Source organism: Diplotaxodon limnothrissa, linkage group LG15 (assembly GCF_057381915.1).
Source record: "Diplotaxodon limnothrissa isolate DT_005_m linkage group LG15, D_limnothrissa_male_GT1.1, whole genome shotgun sequence".
In the NCBI taxonomy this organism is placed as follows: domain Eukaryota; kingdom Metazoa; phylum Chordata; class Actinopteri; order Cichliformes; family Cichlidae; genus Diplotaxodon; species Diplotaxodon limnothrissa.
Window position 1 is genome coordinate 10,564,983 of NC_140610.1, and position 24,585 is coordinate 10,589,567.

The 24,585-nt window shown below is 39.2% G+C and overlaps 1 protein-coding gene across 1 annotated transcript; it reads right to left on the bottom strand.

The window, feature by feature from the left end:
- Positions 1 to 763: 763 nt before the first annotated feature.
- On the bottom strand, positions 764 to 24,369 carry kcnk2b (potassium channel, subfamily K, member 2b). The gene is made up of 6 exons (XM_085372635.1): positions 24,166 to 24,369; positions 16,273 to 16,390; positions 9,030 to 9,190; positions 7,166 to 7,361; positions 4,956 to 5,098; positions 764 to 1,120 (listed from the first exon to the last, which is right to left on the bottom strand). The coding sequence occupies exons 1-6, from the start codon at positions 24,352 to 24,354 to the stop codon at positions 764 to 766; spliced, it is 1,164 nt and encodes a 387-aa protein (XP_085228761.1). The 5' UTR covers positions 24,355 to 24,369.
- Positions 24,370 to 24,585: the final 216 nt, after the last annotated feature.

The following is a 24,585-nucleotide window of genomic DNA, read 5'->3' on the forward strand; positions in this document are numbered from 1 at the left end:
AAGGAACTAATATGTCAACATTCATCTCTATAGCGAGGGCAGACTGACCGGCAGATGCAAGGCATATAAATTCATGCTGTAACAAGCGTAATGCAAAAGAAAGAGGGACATTCCTTTGTGTTAGCACAGAGCTGCTGCCTTGTAGAGAACGTGTTCATTGTTGATGATGCAGTGTTTTTATCAGTGAGGATCCTCTCGATCTGATGCAGATTTCAGGGCCTCTGAAAAATTCAGCAGGAGCTTTGCACAGACACGTCTATTGCTTCCGAAGTTTGATGAATTTATTGGTCTTTGTTTGCAGGGGGTAGGAGGACAGGATGCCCAGTGTGTTGCTACCTCGGTACAGGGTTTTCATTTCCTTCCTCTGCTCAGGAGGAGTTTTCTTTTTTTCTTCAAGCTCATGCCTCCAATACAATCATTTGCTCCAGTCTGGAACAATTTTTTATTTTTTTTATTTTTATTTGGCTCAGTCACTAGCACAGCAGTCAGTCAGTCACGTTGATGACATAAAGACTTCAGACTTCTTTCACAGACTAAATCCAAACTGTGTGTTTTTATGTGTGAGGCTCACACACATGAAGGTACATGGCTTCATGACTGATTTATGCGATGGTTGGAACACAGTCTACTTAACAAATGTGTTTGGGTATGTCATCAGCGATGCTCTGTGAATGAACACAAAAGCATGTTTGTATCTGTAATCTCTGTCAGTGGCTAGATGTATTTTACACAGCTCCCCAAATCTTATTATTCACGCTGCTCCTCATTTGAGGTTTTCGATGATGGCGATCTCCTGTCGGTCGGCGTATTCTGGACTGAGGCCGTTTAGATAAAGGCTGCCGTTCCTCGCCAGGGCCCCCGGGACAGGACTGAGGGAAAGATTCACTGTGGGATAACCCTCTCTGTCCTCACAAAAGTTAGCTGACAGCGTCCTCTTGCCAGGGGTCATTTCCTGGTTGATGGACGCATTAATACCCAGCTCAGATGACAGCTTGCGCTTGATGGATGCAGCACGCTGAAACTTGTCATAAATGTCAACACTGAGTCGCCTGCGGGTCTCTTTGAACTCTGCTGACACATTTGCAGTCCATTCTGCTGCATGTGCACGAAACTCCCCAACCTGCAGAAAAAGAATGAAGATTGATGTTTGAAGGCGATCAAACACGTGATTCTAAGTTTCTCTATCTACACCTGGTGTTAGAAAAGTCTAGTTGCACTAAATGTCTCTGTTTACTTGTGTTTGGGTAACATGTGTGAATTATATCATTGCTGGTATTTTACAGTGATAAAATTATTATGATAGATTGTGCAGTTGCACTTGTTGGTAATTTGTGTGCACGTTTTGGACAAAGAGCTGAAGCTGTCTTCAGGGTTGCCAGATTTGTGGGTTTCCCACAGATTTGGGCTACTTTTAACATAGCATTAAAAGTTGACAAAATTAAACACAAGGTGAACGTTTATTCGGGGTGATTGTAGAATCCAGAATCTGAAGGCCAATGAAAAAATGAAAGGTAGTTTAGTTCAATTCAATTTTATTTATAAAGCGCCAAATCCCAGCAACAGTTACCCCCACGAGCAAGCACTTTGGCAACATGGGGAAGGAAAAAGTCCCTTTTAACAGGAAGAAACCTCTGACAGAACCAGGCTCAGGGAAGGGTGGCCATGTGCCACGACTGGTTGGGGTGAAAGAAGGTTAAATCCGCTCAACTCAGAAACAGGCAGCAAACACAGGAATGGCATAAGATGCTCTGCCAACAACTGAAGGGAAAGACTGGGCTTAAATATGTACACTGAGTTTATCAAGGGAAGTGGATACAGGAGGGTGACGAGACACAGCTGAACCTAATTTAAAAACAGGGCAAGGAAGAAAAACTAAAAACAAGAAACAATCAGCTACCAAAATAAAACAGAAAATAACTAAAGGGGAGCAGAAACAAGTAGTTAAGGACACTTGGGAGGCTAGACTATGTAAAGCATTCAAAAATATACTCTAAACACTAAAAAAAAACAGACTACCAAGGTTGTCAAGACCAAACACAGCAGCAGTATAATAAAACAATAAAAAACTAAGAACCCTAAACAACCAGTCACAACTGAAATAGGACACTTAATAACCAAGAATACAAAGTTCCAAAATACAAAAACTTTCCAAAACTTAGGGTTCCAAAACACAGGACCATGAGAATAGCATATTGTTCAATATCCAAGTATTCAAATTCTGTTGACATAAATTTATTGTTGTCTTGAAGTTAAAATGGCTGTTAAAGATTCATAAAAGCTAAAATGTGTAAATTTAACTGACAGGAGGTTGCTAGACAACCGGATGAGATCATAATATCCGATATGGATAAGACTTTTTAGGGTCCCAAATGTGCCCATGTGCCAAATTTGGTCATAAATAAATAAATCAAATATCTACAAATAAAAATTCATATTAAATTTGTTAACTTCAGTAACCTACCAACATTACTCATCATGTACATACACTGCCGTACTAATATGGGGATCCCATTGCAGCATATTAGGCTGGTTTTGGTCTTCTTATTGCTGGTTGTAAGGGTGGTTTTGAGACACCGACATGGCAACCCCAAGGCTTCTCTATTTCTGGCACAGTTCTAAGCATCTACACTAGAGACACTTTTACTGCCATCCTCTGTCACACAGTCAGATTAAAATTTAATTCATGTGAAGAGACAAAGTAATTTTTTATAACTCTAATGTAGAACATGGAGTTGAAGCACTAAATCCAGGAAAAACAAAAAAACTTGGATGTGTTACATGAACATGGTTTATAAAATGTCATTTCTGTTAATCAGTGCAAACCCCTGTTTAATAGCTCTTATCCAGAGCATTCTTCCACAAAATATACCAGCACTCCAATTAACAAATGAGCACGACAGACCTTTTTAACATTCATTCATTATTTGCAATAAAAGTTAGCTACCATAAAGGCCAACAGCAGATGTGGAACTTTATGAGAAGTGGGAAATGAATGAGAATAAAAACCTTTAAAGCATTAGTACATTTAGTCTCATTCTCTTGTGCTATCATTAACCTGAGGTTAGCGGACTTAAAAGGACTTAAAAGCAGGAAAATGTTTCTGAATTCAATGTGATTTTTAGAAATGGGTCTGTGTTGCGAGTTTTTTTTTTTTTTTTTTGCTGCATTTGGCACAAGATGTTGTACACACATTAGAGGTTGCAGACATTTTCCCAACCATTCATCACTGGCCTGTTGAGATTTTTTTCCCAAAGAATATTAATGCAGGAGCCTAAAGCAATGAATTAAAAATGAGTTTTTGTCATTGAGCTGTGTGTGACCTACTGAACAGGCCTCTGGCGGATATATACTGTATGTGCTTTGCACAGTATGCTTATTTATGGTTCCTGAATAGTGACAGGGAAGAGGGAGTTAGGCCAACACATCATTGATCCCACCTTCATTATGAATTAGACCCGTTTCTCCCGGCTGTTTTGTTTATTTATTAGGCTCTAAGGTACACTTGAATTGAAAATGATGGTGCACATTGGAGCACAAACACTGCACGCTTTCCCTGCTGTCTTTTCACTTTCTCTTCCCTTCCCCTAATCCATTCCCTCAGTCTCCCACTTTGTCTGTCAGTAATGCAATTCCCTGCGGAGCTCACAGCCTACACAGCTGTACTCCTAATTATGGCTGTGAAAGGATTTCCCACTATAGAGTGCTATATGCCCTTCAATGTGTGCATGAATGTGTGGCTTTTCCCATTCTTTCTACATATAAATAATGAACCTGCCACAGCAGCACAGTATCATATTTATCAGCACCAGCCACTGCAAACACACCAAAGATTTTGACCAAGTCCTGCACAAAATGGCATTTTTACATAACAGGGTGGGGCCAGGATGGAGATTGAGCATTTCACTTTCAACTGTGTGTGAGGAAAAAACTAAAAAAGTCGAGACAAATAGGATCATATTCAGTAACTGTAAAGAAACCCCTCCATTGACAAAGTTATATTTGTGGATAGTTAATCTGTAGCATCATTGTGAAACACTTTAACACATGTACAGTTGTTTGGTTGTAATTTGAAAGAAATGATTGAGAATTTTCTGAGACAAAGCGCTTGATCTAAAAGGCTGATTGGTGAGCCACAGCTGAACTCAGTGTCCTTCTATATTAGACAGTTACAACAACTCATTGCTTCAGTTTTACTTGACGCCTTCCACCCTTTGCACAGCGATTTTTAGTTTCTTCCGTCTGGGTGAAGTGTAAAACAACAAGGCTTAAAAACAGCTTTTTTTCCAGCTGCCATCTTTCAGATGAACAGATCATAGTTTTGCTTATATTGATTATTTATGCTTCATGATGTGGAAATTCTTTTATGATTATTTATTCAATTCATTAGGTTGGATTAGTGTTTTAAAAGTGTGCAGGACTATTAACTTACTGCAGACCAAATGTTTGTACTCACAGGTACAAAAAAAGTAACCTGAACCTTTCTGTCATTGGAAAAAAAATGCATTAACTACAAATTTGTTGGCTTTGCTACTTAAAGAGTGAAAATTCACTGAATACTAACTTCTCAATATACTTTGTAGAGCAGGGGTGTCAAACATAAGGCCTGGGGGCCAGAATTTACCCAGCAAAGACTCTAATCCAGCCTGCTGGATGGCTTTGGAAAATGTTCCAAACTTGTTGGATACTTTGTGTGAAATAAAGGCCAAACAGCAATAAAAAAAAAACAAAAAAAAAAACGTGAAAATGAAAAATGCTAATAGACCTCTCAGTAAGTGCCAACCACGAGCTTGGTTCCTCAAGCATGGGATGCTATTAGCATAAGACTCTAAGATAAATTTTGGGATTCGAGGGGCTGACAGAGTTCTTTCTTCAACTTCAGTTCAGATTCTGCATATCTGCATGCTTTATGTTGTCAGTAAAACCAACAAAAGAGCCAACTTAACAGCACTACTTGCCTCTTCTTTAGTTTTCTTGGAGATAACCCGAAACCAGTCTCCGATCATACTTAGCACTGCAGCAAAGTATGCCAAGCCCACCAAAATCCAGAAGAGCACCACGGGTTTATAGTAATCAAGGTATTCTGGTTTCTCGAACCCACCTGAAGAACAACAAACAAAACTGTGTTATAAAAGTCGGTCACATCGTTCTGGGATACTTACAGTGCTGTGCAAAAGTCTCGAGCCGCCTGTCATTTCTCATTTACATTTTGCTTGGAAAATGAGAAATAGCTGCAAATATTAATTTAAATATATGTGTGCCAATATTTACTACAAGATCCCCAACAGCACTGGCTGAAATCAGCCCCAAATCAGAGTTGCCACCATGTTTCACAGCTGGCGGTAGAAAAAAGCTTTAAACCTGAATTCAATTTCTTAAGTACATGACTTTTAGATACTTTTCATCTGCTGTAGATATTTTTTTAAGGCCTGACATTTCTTTGGTCCCCAACCTTTTAAAGCTTTTTTTTTTTTAGCTCATAGATTCTTGGGAATCATCTTGTTGGTGCAAATATGCTATTTTATGCATTTAAAAGTGTTTTTGCAGCAGACTGCTAATAACAAAATGCCTAAAGATAAAATTTAAAATAGGTTCTTTCCCAAACTGGTTGTTCCCTTGAGTTAGGGGCCTTTTTTTGAACGATTGAATGATTTGTAGGTCAGCCTTGAAAACAGTCAGGTACAGGGAATGGACAGAAAATGAGTGAAAAACCAAAGAAAAACTTTTAAGAAAGTCTCTTGAACACTTTCAAAAAAAGGTGTCTGGCTCCTTGGAAGAAATGAGTGGTAGCTAAAGACTTTTGCACAACGCTCTGCTTGACTTCACCCAAATCTATTTCTATGAATGACCCAGGAATAGGGGCTTTTATATAATGATTTTTCTATAATAGATCCATGTTGCATCAGTTCATGGGCTGGTTCTGGTTTTCTGTCATTGTGAACATATTACCTTAAGCCCATTTAAATGCCGCCTCAGCCCCCATTATGGTCCTTACCTTTCAATGACTCCGTAAAATATCAGCAGGGATGAAGAGTCAGAGCCAGCCAGCTCAGTGTGCAGTTAGATAATCTCCCATTACAACAACATTTTAACTAACGGGAGTCCACATTGATTAGCTTAGTGTAGCTACTGGGGGTTGGCACAGGTGCCACAATCTAATCTATAATCATTAGGCCTGTTCAGGGAAGTTTAATCCAGCAGTCTAAGTGTTTGTGATTTGTCCCATCTGCCTCTCTCTTGTTATCTGCCAAGAAGGTCAAATCAAGCTAATACCAGCTGCTACACAAATACACACAAGCTACGAAAAATGCACAGTACACCCTCTTACTTTTTCTATCACAGACATACTGTATTATGTACAGTGTGTTTAGTTAATTGTTTATAATTATTCTTTTAGGGTGTTTACAGACTTGCGTCATGAAATAGTGTGACATTTCAAGAAATGCGGTACGCTTATTACATTTCTTGTGGTGAGTCATGATCAGTGCTCTTCTCGGGTTTATTTATGGAAGGAGAATGAATCTACTTCCAGCAGCTGTATAAAATTTGAAAATAAGCAGGAAGCAGGGTATATCTGAAGATAACAAAATGCCAACTGGTCCATCAGACACAGTGTGACACATTGTTTATTCTGCACAAAAAAACCCCCAACAACTGTAAAACAAGCTTGCTGTTTCACAAAGATGAAACAATATGGTAGAACAAAATGGGAATAATTATTGTGAAATGAGCCAATGTCCGAAGGAAAACTATTGTCCAAAACTAATGTAAAAAATTACTAGAAGGTCTGGCTCCTTAGAAACATAATCTGACCAGTGGCTCTGTTATGCTTGCTTGGATATAAAGTAATTCCCATCAACATCTTCAAAGCACCAAATGAAGACAACATTTGGGAGACTAATGTGATGTTCTGGTAGAGCTCCAGAGACTCACACAATCAGTGGCTATGAGCTTGGTGGTCTTTACAGTTAAATATGTTATCGGTGTTCATAAGAACTACTGTTAAGGTGCTTGTAAATTAAAGTGAGGCACAGAATATAATTGTAGTGCACTGGGAGGCTTATCACTGCTGCGCAGATCCTTTGAGTCAGGCTGGCCGATAAATCATTCAACTATAAATACACTGATTCTACATAAAAATGAAAGACAAAAGAAAAATTCAAGTGACCTTTTTCTCCAGCGACAAAGTCTCCAAAGCCGATGGTGGTGAGCGTGATGACGACAAAGTAGATGGACTCGAGAGTGCTCCAATCTTCGATGTGCTTGAAGATGACGGCTGGCAGGGCCACGAAGATGAGGCACCCGAACAGGATAAAGAGTAGCGTGGAGATGACGCGAATCTTTGTCTGGCTGACTTTCCACTTCTGTAGGGAGATTAGCTCACATGAAGAATACATGATGTGCACTTTCGGAGACTAAAACTTTAAATTCAATCTGTGGGAGCGAAAGGGAAGTGCTTGAAAGAATTCAAACAGCGCAGAAGCTTTACATGGAAACACTGCGGCTGAATTTTATGAATAGTTACCATGTGCTTTGGTTTCTGATGTGCTAATAAAACAAGATGTTTGCTTTTCCTTACAGATGCGGCCGCTGGCGATACATCGTGAATTTTTATTTGTATGCTATCCTTTTATTCCGATTCCGATCCAATTTCTTTCCTGCCTGTCCTGCGTTAGATATTGTCAATATGTATACTACATATAATGTAATAACTGAAAAAAACACCAACAACAACAACCCATGCTTTTATTTATTTATTTATTTGGATCTGTGGGGATAGGTTAATTGGAAAATCCAAATTGCCATTAGGTGTGAATGTGAGTGTGAATGGTTGTCTGTCCCTGTGTGTTGGCCCTGCGACAGACTGGCGACCTGTCCAGGGTGTACCCCGCCTCTCGCCCTATGACAGCTGGGATAGGCTCCAGCGCCCCCCGCGACCCTGAAAAGGATAAGCGGAAGCGAATGGATGGATGGATGGATGGATCTGAATATTGTAATGAGTCACTTTCTTTGACCTCTTCCTAGGAATAAATTGTATGTTTTCTAACATCTCAAGCTGTGAAGTTCATGCGACATCATTTCCACTCTCAGATGGAACGCCCACCCATGACTTGACATCCCTTGGAAATGCTCTAATAACAGATTTACTACATTTTTAGTAGCAGCTACTGTATGCTAATTGATACATTAGAGTCAGCACTTGCACTGCTTCAACAACAGCATGCACATTTCATTTCTTCATTATCCCCAGAGTTCGTCTTTTGCTTGAGTTACTGTGCATTATATTCTGCACGCTGCCCTTGCACTCATGGTGACTGCTTTCAGCTGGGTCTCTTGGTATCATGCCCTTTTCCTCTGCAGTTATGTAAGACCAAAGCACAGCACCTCAGAGGTAAAGTATAAAGAGCAGACAGCCCTCAGATCACTCTGTCTGTGATGTCTTATGTCCGCATCGCTCTCAAAAAAGCATAGTACAACAATGCACAGTTGAAAGGTAATCTACAGTGAATGTTATAGAAACAAATTAAAACTGCATCACTGTATTTCCATGGGGACCAGTGAAGCTGATGGTTTTCAGCACCTTCACTGCACGGCAGTGAGTTCAGCAGGTGGCAGTCCATCTTTTTCCATTGTCTCCATGACCTTCCAACCTGTCTTTTCCTCCCCGGGGAGGGACAGAGCCAGCTATACATCAAAATCAGTACCCTGACAAAATGCTTTTGTCAGTGCTTTTATACTGAAACAGGAGACTCTTAAACTACTTTTTGAGGGGACGTATGAGTTCAGCTGACTTTTACAGATAAACAAAATACATCAGGAAATGAAAAACATCTGATAATTAGGCCCTCATCTTTTTTTGTCTTTCTTCTAGGAATCTACCAGATGCTACACTCTTCAAGGTAATAAAAGTCAGTGCCTATCTACCTTATCAACAGATTTGTATTCATTTTTAATCTAAATTCGCAATAAATTTCACTTTTTACAACTTTATTCATGTATAATGTCACTGATGGATAGAGAACATATCTTACCACGATCATCTTCTCTACTTTGGCAATGCCCTTCCCAAAAATAGTTCCCAACTGGTCCCCGACACCAGCCAGTAAGAATCCAAATAGGGGAATCCCCAGCAGGGCATAGATTATACAGAAGATCCGCCCACCTTCTGTGTGAGGAGAGATATTCCCAAATCCTGAGAGAAATGACACACACACAGTGAATGTTGAGTGGATCTTGACAGTTTCAGTGATGTTATGTTTCCAAATTATTCTATCCTCTGGAGCAGAACATAGTTTTAATGTACAATTTGCATACTTTCTAACATAAAAATTAAAGGCGATTGTTGATTCATAGTTGAATCTGTTTTATTTTTCTCTGAGCTTTCATTCATGAAATTGCACATTTTTAAAAATCGTATTGCTCTCTACTTTTGCTATATCACGCTTGTCAGTTTAAATCATGAAAAATCGTGTGAACGAGTGTTTGGTTTTTCTTCTGTAATGAAAAGGAACATGAAGAGTGAAGGATCCAAATGCAGAAAACAGACATTGGTTAGATTAAACAGAAGGCACTGTTTATTTAGATTAAAAACTCAGATTTAAGTCCTAAACAGAAGATGAGCAAAGTCCAAAATCCAAACCCAAAACCCTGAGGGTCAGAGAAATATGCAAGCAAATGAGCAGAGAAGCAGTACTACACGACAAGCAACGCAACCAAATCGTTGCCTGGTCACTGGCTGGATCCCTCCTTATGTGGGGATGGTCTCCCCCCCCCCACCGGCCACCTTGATGTGTAAGGTGGGCTGACCCATGTTAGAATGTCCGGTCTGTGCCTCCAGGGCTCGTGGGTGCCTGTAGGCCAATTGGGTGGGTTAGGGCATCTTGTCTCAGGGAGCTTGTCCAGACCATTTTGTCTCATCCCTATTGTGACGCAATGTGCAGATGAGCTCCAAGCCTCAGGACTCATCTGCACACTCCAGTCTACTCTTTGTGGTGGTGGTGCTGGGTGCTGCCCTAGACATGGCGGTGTTCAGGACCGTTGTCATTGTCATTGTGTGCCTGACGTCTGACTTCTTACCGCCCTCTGGCAGGGTGTTGGGAATGGGGCTGCCTACTGAACCAGTCTTTGCTGGTTCTCTCTTTTCTTACTTGGTCTTCCATGTCCCAGCTCCATACATCACATCACTCATTCCCTTAGGGTCTTGGGGAGAGGGGTGAATCATATAGTTCAGTGGTCCCCAACCCTTTTTGCGCCACGGACTGACCTTTAAGGTGTCGCTGATAATTACAACAAAATAAAACCAGTAACGGTACCACAAAAAGAAGATTTATTCAGAACAAACGGGAAAAGACCCATGGAAACCTAGTTAACAATAAAACGATCAAAAAAATAACAATAAAAACCGATAAAACCCTGAAAACCATAAATGTCACACCCAAGCCTCAACTCTTGCGGCCTGGTACCAAACGACGTACCAGTCCGTGGCCCGGGGGTTGCGGATGGCTGATGTAGTTCACCCCAACCCCCCTTTTGAGTAGTAACTCTAATAATTATGGTTCACGACATATAACCACACACATAGGCCATGGGGGGCAGTGCAGTACCCAGAGGCTGTTTCGTGGGGCTGCTGCAGTGGCCCTATTCACCCCTTCACTGACCCTCATTTTATCTGTAAGTTAGACATTGAGGGTCTTTGCAGTACCAGTTTGCCACTGGTTCGGGGCAGCATTTGCTCACCAGGTTCTTGAGTGCCTGGAAACCTGGGACCCTATTCTTGAATTGTACCAGAGTGACAGGCCTCTATCAGGGTTGATTCCCTTTTGTCTTTGGTCCTCTGGGACTCTGGTTCCATCTCTGCCTGCCTTTGGGCATGCTCTCTCTGTCTCACACTCATACTACAAGAAGATTGCTGATTTATGTATCTGTGTATTTTATAATTGTTGTGTTGCACGTGCTGTATGTCTGTTCTTTTTTTATACAAGAGCTGTAGTTGGCGATACATTGTGCTTTTTTTCCTGTCTGTCCTGCCTTAGACATTGTTATACTGTACCACATATATTGCAATTACTGAAATAACACAAATAGAAATGGATAAATAAGCAGAGAAAATATTCACGTGAAAAAAAAACAGAATTTCAGAACTTCATTCATTACAGGCTGCAACAAAACAAAACCTGCCAGACAAGAAAATTTTCACGAAGTCTGACTGTGCTATGATATGATTGCTGAGAGGCACAAAAGAATAGCTGTGAGAAATTTCAGTAGAAGCTGCGTAACGTCTCTGACTCGGAAAAAAGCTTATTATTCGCACCCTCTATTCTCAGCCAACTCTAACATGAATGAAAAATGGGGGGAAAATGAAGCGATGAACATTGAGCTGTACCTCTGAAACCTGAGAAACAAAAATATGAGTCTATTACAGGTTTAACGCCTTTGTTTTAATCCCCAAACCCATATTTAGCTGCAGCTAGAAAATCAGTCAAGATCGTGTTTAAAAACAAAATCTGCGCCTCTCGTACTCCTGACCCCACACACCCATCAAAATGCAATATCGATTTCATTATTTAACGTTTAATAAGGCATCTGCATAATGAACTACATCCACTTTTCTTCATTAATGTAGTCATCTGTCTCAGGAAATGAGCTGCAGGGTGTCTTCTAACAACTTTCCATGATCACATTGGAGCAGGGTGACACCTAATGTGAGAACAATTGTCAATCATGGCTCAGTAATTTTAAGATCAGTACAATGGGAGACAGGATGTCGGATTAGGTTTTTTAACCTGTGGGTGACATTGCAAAACAAATGAGAAGCAGGAGCGCTCTAATTTGAACCTGTACTTAATTCATTTCTTCCTGAATTAATTCTAGTTTATATTCTAAGCTCATCTTTTGTTTTATTTCAATAGCAGACATAAAAGCTTAATACGGTAAGGGTATTAGTCACATGTGGCAGAAGACATCTGTGGTATTCATTCATCTGTCTATTCATTAAGCGATGTTGTTACCTCGTTATGCATAAATAATCAAATAATAAATAGTTAATAGGAGTGTCATGATGACTACATATTGATTAAAATCATGACAGATATAAATAAAAGAATGTTTCTTTTTAGTTTTGTCATTGAAACGTGCAAACATACATGGAAATACAGTATAAGTATAGAGTATGAGGCAAAAACAGAGCTTATACAATTCTAACACCTTAAGAGTCAATATTTGGTATGACCACCTTTATCCTTCAACACAACTAGAACTCTCTCAGGTAAGCTTTTGCATTTTTTCTTTAAGTAATCTTCAGGAATAGTTCTTATTAAAAAAAAAAAGCATTCAAAGCTAGTTTTGGATGCCTTTTGATTCATTCTCTAGCAAGATGATCCCACACTACTTCAGTAATGCTGAGTTTGGGGCTTTGGGGAGGCCAATCCATGACTGATCATGTCCATTGTATGTTTTTCTAACCAGATATGCTTTTACTGCACTGGCAGGAAAGCTGAAAAACTCAGATGAATCTAATCAGGCGACTTCCATATGGATCAAAATCTGACAGTGTTTTTAATTCCATCAGTTTTGATCTCCAAGAGCTCCAAAACCACTGACTGAGCTCCAAACCATGACAGCACCTCCACCATGTGTTTAAGATGGCTGTACACACACTCATTGGTGTGCCTCTCTCCTGACCACCTCTGTGGATAGTGACAATGATTTGAAACAAAAGTTTTACTCGTTGCCACTTATTTTCAATCTAGCTCTAGTAATTTGGCAAACCTGTTTCCACTGAGACCATTTCTCGCGAGGTTTCCCCGAACAGGTCCTATGCTAGGTCCTTGTTGGATTTTTATTTTTCCTGATTTTTAAAGGACATGATTTTCAGATACTGTCCATCTGTAGATATTTTTTTAGTCCTAGCACTTCTTCTTCTGTCCTCCACTTATCCGGTTACCTCAAAAATTTAAGGCTACACCATGCTGAGACATACCAAGTGTTCAGCTCATTGCTTTTTGCTAATCACTATTCTGTGGTTGTCGCATACAAGTACTGGATTGAAATTGACCACTCAAGACCACTTTGAAATGTTTTTTAAGTCTGGGTCCTTGGAAGCAAAATATAATGAAATAATGACTGGCTTCACACTTTTATGCAGATATCAGCATTGTTAATATACTGATTTACTGTGTGACTGTAACTGTGATGTGGTAGTCTGATAGTGTGACAGCCCTGGGCAAACACAGCCAATTTTAAACCATCACATATTTTCTTAAAAATATCTAAAAACATAAGAAGTCATGCATTTAAAATACATTATCTGCCTTCTGCTCTACCGAGATGCTGTTGTCCTACAGGACTTGCAATATATCAGACTTCAAAAACCATGAAAGGTATTCTTGAGTTAGTTTCAGAGCATTGCCTCATGAACAGTACATTAACCTTAAGATTTTAGAAGGAGGAGCCCTGGATCACCTCTTTCCCGACACAGTTGAGTGGATTATGTGATGATTGCATATAGTAACACGTCAGGTCTTGTTCAATCTCTCGTAGGAGCGATGACAATTGCAGTGGACAGTAAAAGCTTAATGACTTCCTTCTAAACTCATTAAGTGACACCGGGAGAGAAAACCAGCTGCACAACATTTAACAGAGTGACTTCATTAGCTACAAAAAGACACAGGCTCCGGGTTTGGTTGCTCTTTCTCTTTCCTTGAATCAGATGTTGGTACAGTGGGTTTGAGGTGGTATCAAAAATATATAAAAAATATACCTTTTTATGGAAAACCATTGCACAACGTGTCGCAACATGTTCTTGTAAAAACAAACTTCCAACAGAGTCCAAAAGGAGCAAAGTTGTATGAGAGAATAATAAAAAAATTTCTACAGTCTATAAATAATGAATCATTTGAGATCTGTTGGTGTAAATACAGTAGAAATGTGAATTTCCAAGTATACCAGTCTTAACAAAGAAATCCCATGGGGGAGAAATGCTGTGAGATCATTGATTACTGTTCTTTTGCTCCCAGGAGAGGGTAGGAAGGAGCCAGGAGAGGCAACCGAACCCACAAAGTTATTCCAGTTCATTACCTCGATAAAGGGCAACGATGAAGGGGGGTATGCTATGTTTCAATAATGGGCATCCAATTAAAGATCACATAAACAAAGGAGTATGTGTGTATGAAATGTAATGTTTGATATGGCTTCAGAAATGTTTTCCTGTCTGGACTCTTAATAGATTCTTTAAATTCAAATTCAAATTCAAATTCAAATTTTATTTGTCACGTACACAGTCATACACAGTACGATATGTAGTGAAATGCTTGGACAACTGCTCGTGACCTAAAGAAAACAAAAAAGGAAAAGGCTATGAATAAGATAGGAAATAAATATGAAAAATTAAAAAGGGTAAATTTAACTAGGAAGGAATAAAATATAAATTAAGGTTAAAAATGAAATAACTGTACAACACAAATTAGAATGAAGGGTAAATTTAACTGGGAAGAATAAGATAAAATATATAAATTAAAGTTGAAAATAAAATAACTGTACAACAAAATACACAATACACAATATAGAACTATATAAGAATGTATGAAGAAATCTAAATATAAATAAATATATACACAATAACAGCAGCTGTACAAGTATTAACTGGAAATGAAGAATATAGTGACCAGTGTTGTGCAAAAACAATGTCCAGAAAGTCCAGTGTGTGTGTAAGAACCATATGTGTGGGTCAGTACTGTGTGGTGGTGTGATTGAGAGACCGTATCGCCTGCGGGAAGAAGCTCCTCCTCAGTCTCTCTGTGTTGGTCTTCAGGGAGCGGAATCGCTTTCCTGACCTCAACAGAGAGAACAGGCTGTGCGCTGACAAGAAATGACATAATGGCTTCTCTAAAGCAAGATGTCTTTGCATAGCAGCACAAAGGCCACAGAACATTTTGTTCCAGTAAGGCAAAATTAAAATGATTGCCAACAGAGAGAGCAGCAATTATATGTTGTTTGCACGAACAACCATCAGAGATACTACAAACAAAATCACCACCCGGGATCGAGACTTCTGTGGCAAAATCTAATTTCAAGCACAGTTTACTACCAAAAAAGATTTCAATTCTTAATTTCAGACAGTTTTGGATGCTTCATGCTTTTTTAATTAGTTTTTAAACTAAAGCAGAGCTCTTTCACTTCTCTGCATCACTTACTGCACTCACATTGCATAGAAAATCTAGTAAACCTGCTTGTACTGAGAAAACTCGACATCTGTAAATCACTGGAGCACAGGAGTATAAAAGAGAGAGTCAACATACTCAGTCTCAGGTGAGCAGACGAAAAACCCACAGTGCAGTCTTTGCTTTTTCGCAATAAATTCGAGGGGAAGCATATTTTAAAGCCAGAAGGCAAAATCCATTTATGGTAATGCAATGCATTAGCAACATTTTATCACAAGGATGAGCTGTGACAGAATCCAGGAAATATGAAATGAAGCTCAACAGCCCACCACACAGATATGTTATACCCATCGTGTGTGTGTGTGGAGGGGAATTTTTCATGAGCGGAACTGCAAGCACAAGCCTGGCGCAGTGCACCAAAATCTAGAAATCTGGAAAGAGGTTGCAGGAGAAGTCTTAGTGTTAGCAAACAAAGTCTGACGCTAAAATATTTATCAAGATCACACTTAGGGTGTTTTTAAAGGAGGGTGTGCTCCGAAAAGGTGCAACAGATGTGAAATGGAGCCCAACAGCCCACTGAACAGACACGGCGAACTGTCATGGTCCAATTGGAAGAGCCAGATGAGCTGTCAAACCGGTTGTGTGGGTGTTTGTGTGCGTGCCATTCCTTTTTTCTGATTAGCAAGCTCTTACAGCTGGAGGTGACAGAGAGAGAGCAAATGGTGTAAATGATGGAAAAAAGGGAAGTGTGTTTGAGTTTCAGGCTGTTTTTTTGCTTGTACGAAGCCAAATTACATTACTACATATTTAAGCTGGACATTTAAGTTCTGTTATGTATAAAGAGCACAGTAGCTAACATTGAGGGCACAATTTGCAAATGAGGTACAAAATTATTTACTGGGATAATCTCAAGTGAGAGGCTGCTATAGACCAAACTGGATCAGGTCAAGTATTCAACTAAAACAACTATTTAAGGCCTGTTCAGGCACTGGCTCACACTTTTTGGTAGTGGGACTGAAGTGTATCCACTTGTATCCAAAATGCTTCCACATTGTTCTTACAATTTATTTGCATTTCCATTTTATTTCACAACCGAACGAGAAATTTCTCTGCTTACCGATGGTGGTGATAACAGTCCCAGCGAAGAAAAAGGAGGAACTCATGTCCCAGAGGCTCGTCTGATTGGATGAATTTCCCGAAGGGTTCACACCTTCTCGAATTGCTATAACCACTTGCTGCAGAAGAAAGAAAAAAAAAAAACAGCCTTAGCATGAAATAAATAATACAGTAAATATGTGCCGCTATTTTCCATGCCAAAGTTTACATGTCACAAGCAAAAGATGTGGAATGACCTGCGCACAAGTTCATGATGTTTTGAAAAATCGCTTTTACATTTTTTTCTATACATCAAAATGAAGTTTATGTGTAAGTTGAATAATAATGTAATCGTCTGCCTTCTTTCCTGGACGTTCGGCTACTAGTCTGTTCTTTACATCACTACCAGTTTCCCACGCTGTCTGAGTCAGTACTGACTGACATTACAGTCCTATCATCTTCTTGCCTGCCTCCTTTGAGCCAATCTGCCTCCATTCTGTGTTGTTAAATCTGAGTACTCTGTCATTCTCTCTTTCAGAGTCTCATTCGTGCAGCTCATCTCCTCCCCATCCCCACCACACCCAACAGAGCTCTATCCACCAAGCCTCAATCTACATCTTCACCACCATCTAGGGATCCTGTCCTAAATCAATGCTGGGATTCTGCTCTGCCATGAAGGGTCATCAGAGTTTAATCGGCAAATACATTATTTAATTTTACTCTCTCAACAAATCATGTTCAGTTCTTCTAAATGATCTCTCCTTATTGAAATTCTCATGCAACATGTAGACTTGCTTCTTTTCTCACCTATTTGCATAGAGTCTGCTCAGTCTATACTTAACACTGGGCATTTGATTACAGTGAGTTCACCCTGCTGGCAAACTGCATACTGGATAAATATAGCCAGACGCAGACAGCTGTGGCATTATCGCCTTTCTTTATGATAGATTATGCCTTGGAAAGCTAATGCATTAAAATGTCTGATGTGTTCCAGAAGGAGGGAAAAATTGAATTCAGGGAGATTGCAGAATTCAGCTACCGTGATAGATGTCCGCCTAAGACACCATAATACGGCCTAATAAGTGACTGGTCTCCTGATGGCTATTCATAGCTTGGCATCAAGAATACTTTTAAGTGGTATTTAAAAAAAAAAAAATGAAGTGCCAAAAGTGCCAAAAATGTTATTTCTTTCAGTGGCAACTTCATAAGCGAATCAATCTGCATATGTTACTTTTATAACAAAATGACTTTACTGCAGTAAAATGTTTACAGACTGGTACAAAAATGGTTTTGCCCTCTATTGATAGTTTCGCCACTTCACAACAACTCTAGACGAGATACATTTTCTTAACAGCTGAATTATAGGTGCTGCTACTTTGACATGTGCCCAACAGGAAGCTGTAGTCACGTCTGCTAGGCCCTTACCTCCATGCTGCTAGATCCAACCATTTGTAGTGTCTCTGCCTTTGGGAGCATTTAATTGCAATGACCTGACAAATGATATAGTTTGCTGCGCAGCACGAGTTTCTTCTTTAGTTTTAGTGAGTGAAATTCCAGTATTTTATAAGTCTGTTACTAAGCACTAATTAGGATTCAGCAGTTAGCTACGTATGCAGCTTGCAAACTGAAGGGAATATCGGACTCCAAATTTCCACAGTGACAATGAGTTTAAGACCAGTGTGTGATGTCACATCCAGTTTTATAACAGTTTATGAAAACAGCTTGTTAAAATTTGTTCATCTTCTTTGTCAGCATGTTAAATATCTATTTTTAGCCATAAAATGATCTTTTCCTAAACCTAACAAATAAATCTATTTGTATAAACGTGTGTAATTCACAGACACACACCAGCTAAGAGTTTGATTTCTCCTTTTATCCTGCTGATTTATGTAATTAATAAAATACATGCTAAGTGCATTAAACTGTACGTCTCCTGTCTTTATCAGGTTAATTTCAACCATCCTAAAATTGGACTGAAATATTTTTTCACGATGAAGCATGAAAATAGGACGCCGCTGCACACAACCACCAAACAGGTGGTCCTCTGATAACATCAAACAGAAAACAGGCAACCGGGTTTGAGAAGAAAAAAATGTCAGCACTTATAAAAGTGAAAATAGCATAAATACCATGCTGAAATAGTTTTTAGCATGAAACATGAAAACAGGACGACACGGCCCAAAACCACCAAATGGGTGGTCCTCTGGTTCCATCAAACAGAAAACAGGCAACCGGGTTTGAGAAGAAAAAAATGTCAGCACTTACAAAAGTGAAAATAGCATAAATACCATGCTGAAATAGTTTTTAGCATGAAACATGAAAACAGGACGACACGGCCCAAAACCACCAAATGGGTGGTCCTCTGGTTCCATCAAACAGAAAACAGACAATAAGGTTTTAGAAAAAAATCAGCACACAAACAAGGTGGAAATGGTCATTTCCAAAGGAAGCATTAAAACTTGAACTTAAAAATTTACTTCCAAATAGAATGCAACAAGCCTAATAATTCCAAACCACATCCCAAAACTTCAGAGCCCCTGCTTATGCAATACGTCTTATCCGTGATCAACTTTGGGGGTCATCATTTTGCCCCTTCCAAAATGACAGCTGACAGCTCCTGACTCCACCTCTATAGTTCTATCTGTCTTTATATATCCATAAATGTTTCTGCTCAACTCAGCCATCATATCACTCTGTGATCAAACAAGACCTGATGTCCACTTCAAGGGACAGAAGCAGAACATAAAACGTAAAAAAATTACAATTTTGAAAAAGAACATTTTGTCTTCTGGATCTTAGGAGGTTAAAGTGTGTTAATGGAATATAATAACAATACTACAACAGTACTGTACAATAGCACACAACAGTCTGTGTCTGTGATCTTCCTGCTCTTCCTGCTACCTGTTTCTAACTGTTTTTCTTTTCTTTTTTGGGGGAGTTGACTAGTTCAACTGACCTACTTAACCTATATCGATCTCTAATCACTAGTGTATAACCTGCACAGATATTACAGTATGTAGGTAAAGCTGTAAAGCTGAGAGTTGCCCAGGTAACCACTGGTCGCTAGAGAAAAATGTGTATGTGAATAAAATGTTTGAATTCCTTGTTATGAATATTATGAAAATTTCCTTGTTTAGTCTACTAATTTTTTCCTCCTCATGGACTGCACAAAAAGTTACCCAAGGACACACTCTGAGAACTCTGATTTTAGATCTAAGGTGTAATAAGAGAGAAAAAGGGCACAATTAAAAAATCAGTCTACCGCATACAGCACCATGGAAACTGTCACAGATTCATCATGACGCATTCATTTGGATTACTGATGTTTCAGATCCATGGACAGAGATTCCAGCTTGAGTAAACCTGAGCCAAATAAGACATCGATGAGTACAGCAGACTCAGCTAATATAATTAATCAAACAAACCCCGGCCTCTCTCTGCTACTAGGAGATGGAGAGGAAGGATCGTATTGGCTGTTTGGTATCAAGGATTACAGCATCAAGATAAAACAAGAAAGATAAAAGATCAAGGCTAGTGAACTGTCATTTCCTCTGAATGCTGGATTAACTTGATCCCACCAGGTTTAAAAAAAAAAAAGAGAGAGAGACTCAGGTCAACAGGGGAACAGTTTAATTTACTGCAGTAAGAAAAAAGCATTTTTGGCCCAAGTGGCAACTAAAGAGACTCGCTAGAATTATTACTGAGACAAAATGAAAGAGAAACACTTTGAAACGACAGGGGAGCAGATACTCTACTACAGATCTGATGCCATTAACTTGCAGAGGAATACTTCGCTGGACTAAAGCTTTTACTCCCCTGTGATTATGCATTCTGTTCAGTTTGAGGCCAAGAAAAAAGATCTAAAAAGGATCTAATTCTTGAGTGGCTTTTCTTTTAATAAATGTAAGAATTGAACCAAAAAGAGTTAGAATTTTTTAATTATTTCCATCAGCTGGATTTAATATGAATAGACCTCAGGTTTGGAGTTACGTTGCTATAATATGGTAAGTGTACAAGACACCGTATGTTGCTCATCAGTCACTAGAACGAGCTCAAATGACGACAATTAGGAAAAGCACAAAAGCATAGAATTAATTGATTTACAGTTTTCTCCACTCATTAGCTGCTATAATAGAGTTGGTAGAGCCCACTGGAGGACAGCTGTATTATGAGACTTAATACATGTACCAAGATTAGCTTTTATTATGTTTTTGTCTAAACCTCATAATTCCCAAATAAACCGAAGGAGGAGGAGGAGGTCAAAGTTAATTCCACTACATTCACAGTGGCTTTAAAAACACAATTTAGCAAATCATTAGATCAGAAAGCCCTGGCTCAGTCAGCCCCCTTTTGTGTCCCAGCCAAGTGAGCTTACTAATTCACCGCTTTGGCACTCAGCTATATGCAAACTAATAAAAGATAAGAAAGGATGACGTGAAGACCGCAGTGGACGTCTCAAAGCTGAGGCAAATAGACCGGAGAGAAAGAGTTGGAGCTTTTAACATCACTCACTTTTTTTAATTACTCCCTTTGAGAGCACATCTCTCCTCAATCCTCTGCTGAGTAGTGTTTTATCAGCAGGAACCTGCAAAGGTGTGTGCATGTGTGTGTGTTTGTATACATCATTAAGTAAAAGTGTGTGTGTGTGAGGGAGGGGGAGGGGGGGACCTCAGTTGAAGCTGCCTATCAATAAATGATCAGAAGAGTAATAGTTACTTGAAAGGCTGGTGTACTCACTGCAGCTACTCTGCCCACCTCTGCCCGAGACTAGAGTTTGGCTGGACTCTAGTCTCGTGAAAACACAATAAAAGATTTATATCAACACTGCTATCTGCCTTACAATTAGCCTCAAAATACCAAACATTAAAGTGATTCTAAATGCTTCCAGAGACAACTCGCCCTGGATTTTTAGGTTAAGTTCTTGAGCAAGTAATTAGTTCCAATTTGCTCCAGAAGTCCAGGAAACCCATAGAGCTCAGATGCATCTAAAGACAGAGGACAGTCTGCAGAAAAAGGGACACGCAGGACAAGAGACATACTTGTATAGCAAAAAACATCCTCATCCTGTTTATCAGTTTTACAGCTGATGGTCTGTCAAAAAAACTCCTACTTTGTTACAGACTGATCCAATCTCAGTGCATATTGTCAAAAAAAGTTGCTTTTTGTCATGTAAGTTGTTACGTGGGTTCCTACTTTTAGATGACGATGATGCAGAATCAACTGTTGCTACTGCTGGCTTTCCATATGTTTTCCTGATGATGTGCTTTTAAGTATGTCTTAACCGTAAATAAGCTTCACTGTATAGTCGTAGCCCTATTGTTGGACGTCATGTAACAGGTAGTGGGACCGAAAGAGAGAGCTGGAAGGATGATTTCCATTGTCCAGAGCCTCAGGTTTCACTCTAACAATGTGAAAGACGGATGATCTCGGCTCTGAAAGCACCACCATCACCATTAAACATTAACTCGGCAATTTAAAGATAAATAACCGCCATCTGTTACAACTGTGGCCACGACACATTTTTCAATACAGGCAGTAATAAATCCTTTCAGCGTGAAATTGGTTTTAATTATGTTAGAGCACACATGTACTATAAACAGCGTATGCCAATACTTTTATTACTTTAATGCCACAAAAGGTAAATACGCATTAAGTACACTTTGAAGCCCTTTAAAGTATTAAACAATAAAACCCAGAGTGATATGAAAAGTAATCTTGTTATATTGTGAAAGTTTTCTCCTGTTCTCATGTTATGAATGAGAAGACCTGCTTGTTAAATCAAGAGGGGTTTTTTCAGTATGAGGTGAAATCCATATCAGAGCGTGCACCAATGATTCAAGCGCTGCTGTTCTATAATTTAGTAACTAAAAACAATCGTTAAAACAGCTTTTGGTTTGCAGGCTATAGTATACGATGGGCTTTTCACTTGAAGTGTTTGCTTAGAATTTTTTATTATTTTAAAAATGTTTGCTCCACTCACAATGAAATCATCCTTGCCATTAAACTGTATGTTTATGCCAGTAGCTTAATTTGACTTGTGACACGATGATTTGGTTAAAGCAAACAGACAAAAAATAAATAAAATGAATACTATGAAAAGAAATCATAGATTGGAAATTGTATAATAAACTTGCTTTATGTTCTCTGTAGACCTTCATTACTTTGCTGGCTCATTAGTTGTTTGCATTTGGTCATTGTTGCAATGTTTTAGGGCATCCTACCATACTATGTGAAAAAAAAATACATATATTGGTTTTTAATATATTACCTTTTTAATTTTTCATGTTACTACATAACGTTGGTCTTGCACATTTTGATAGTTGAAGGTGTTTTTCTTGGCTCCAAGTGGCAGACTCTTAATGAGAAATTGCAGCTAGCGGCCAAATTTAGAAAAGGTAGAAAATCATTTTTCCCTTGAGATTTAAGACCTTTCAGCTTTGGCACATTAGAAAAGTAATCATCATCCACAAGTGCAATGCTCCAACAAGATTCCCCAAGAGGAAATGCTTTTAATCAACCCTGACAAGTTTGCCTGCTAGATAAACTAATCCATAGAGAAACAGTCGTGACTTCACGAGTTAAACGGCTGCACCGTCAATATATCTTTTTTTAGTGCATTTTTATTTTTAGTGACTGATGTGCAGTTACAAGTTGACGGATTGGATTCATTTAGTGAGATTTACTAGTTCAACTTGAGACTTCATGGCTTGATTTGTAGTTACATCTTTGACTTTCTTTTCAGCAAACATTGAATACCCAAAGGGCAAACATAACACAAACCTGAGGACCCAGATGGGTAATTTGGCAGTATTGTGCTTTATTTTGCTGCAATTCATAGTTTATATTCGTTTTCTGTATATTTTATTTTGCAGAGCAGTTCAAAATGGTTAGATTTACATCAGCACTAGCATTCAAGATTTGGGGTGATTAAACAGTAGATGGGCTGTTGAGCCCTTTTGTTCATCCCATGCTAATTTGTAATAGCTTTAATAGAAATGTCAAAATTAGCATCAGCCTCCAGCAATGATGGGTTCCATGTCATTTAGTTTACAGCTCAAAAAACATTTAAACGTGCCTCTCTTAAGGTACTCCCGCGCTAGTCTCAGCCTCAAGTAGTAATTTTCCGGTGCTTGGCATATGGTGAGCTCAAGAAAATAAAAAGTTCCCTGCATGGTTCGATTCTGTTGCTTCAAATGAAACTGCAGATAAAAAGTAAGTAAAGATATGCTGTGATATGGAATTCCCTAGAATGAAACTTTGTTTTAAAGTTCCATTTAGCAAAACAGATGCATTTCATGATTTGTAACCCTGTATCAATTGTCTAAGGCTTCTAAAACCCTCACAAATCACTGTTGAAAAATGCATTTCATGGATAAGAAAAGGTACAAAAGAACCCCAAATTTGCTTATCTTTAAAGAATGGTATTATTTAGCTTTAAAACAAAGACATTATGACAGAGACACATGGCAGTCAGAGAGTCCTGCATTGGAACAAAGATGGTGATGGATATAACAAGAGATTCAAACTCTTCTGAGATTCTTAGCTGTAACTATGGTATGAATGTCAAAATCCTACGTCGCCTTGTTCTTGAGTTATCACATTTGCAAACTTGGGTGTTGACACCCCCTGGTCGTTCCCCGGCAGGGTGACGACAATACTCCATCAGACTTTTACAGCTGTGGGGTAAAAACTATTTACAGTTATTATACTTTTCTGCAAGGCATAATGTTAGAGGCAGGGTAGGGTTTCAGGGGTGCTTAAACAACATTAAGCTGCCAGGTACAAACTGCACAGTGCTCAGTGTTCTCCCTGAGTTTTAAAAATCTGCAGACAAATTTTGTGTTTTGCTACACATTAAGACCTGCACAACAGAATAAATTAGGATTATTATTATGGCACTAAAGCTTCCACCTACCCGGACCAGCTCTTCCAACTCCGAGGAGTTTACACATGCATGCGCAACCAAGAAGTCCAGCTTTTGAGTAAGAATGGCCAGTTTCTGGGAGCTCTCGTGAGGCTGTTCAAGCGCTCTGAACACTGTTGCCCCAATGATAAGGTACAACACCACCAGGAAAAAGATAGCTGATACGGTCTTCCACCTCATGACCGTAGTCCGAGTGTCGCACTCGTCCTCTGGGGTGTTCAGCACCACTGGTTTGGTTGAAAACGACAGGCGAGGCTTGGAGTTGTGGGCGGCAGCCTTTGGGTCAAGAAGGTCAGGTGCAGCCACTGCAAGGACACAAATGATTTACGTGGATCAGTGTCTTTACATGTTTCCTCATTTATCACATCATTCACCTTTCCTATGATTAGACTTGGTTGTGCTATTTTTTAT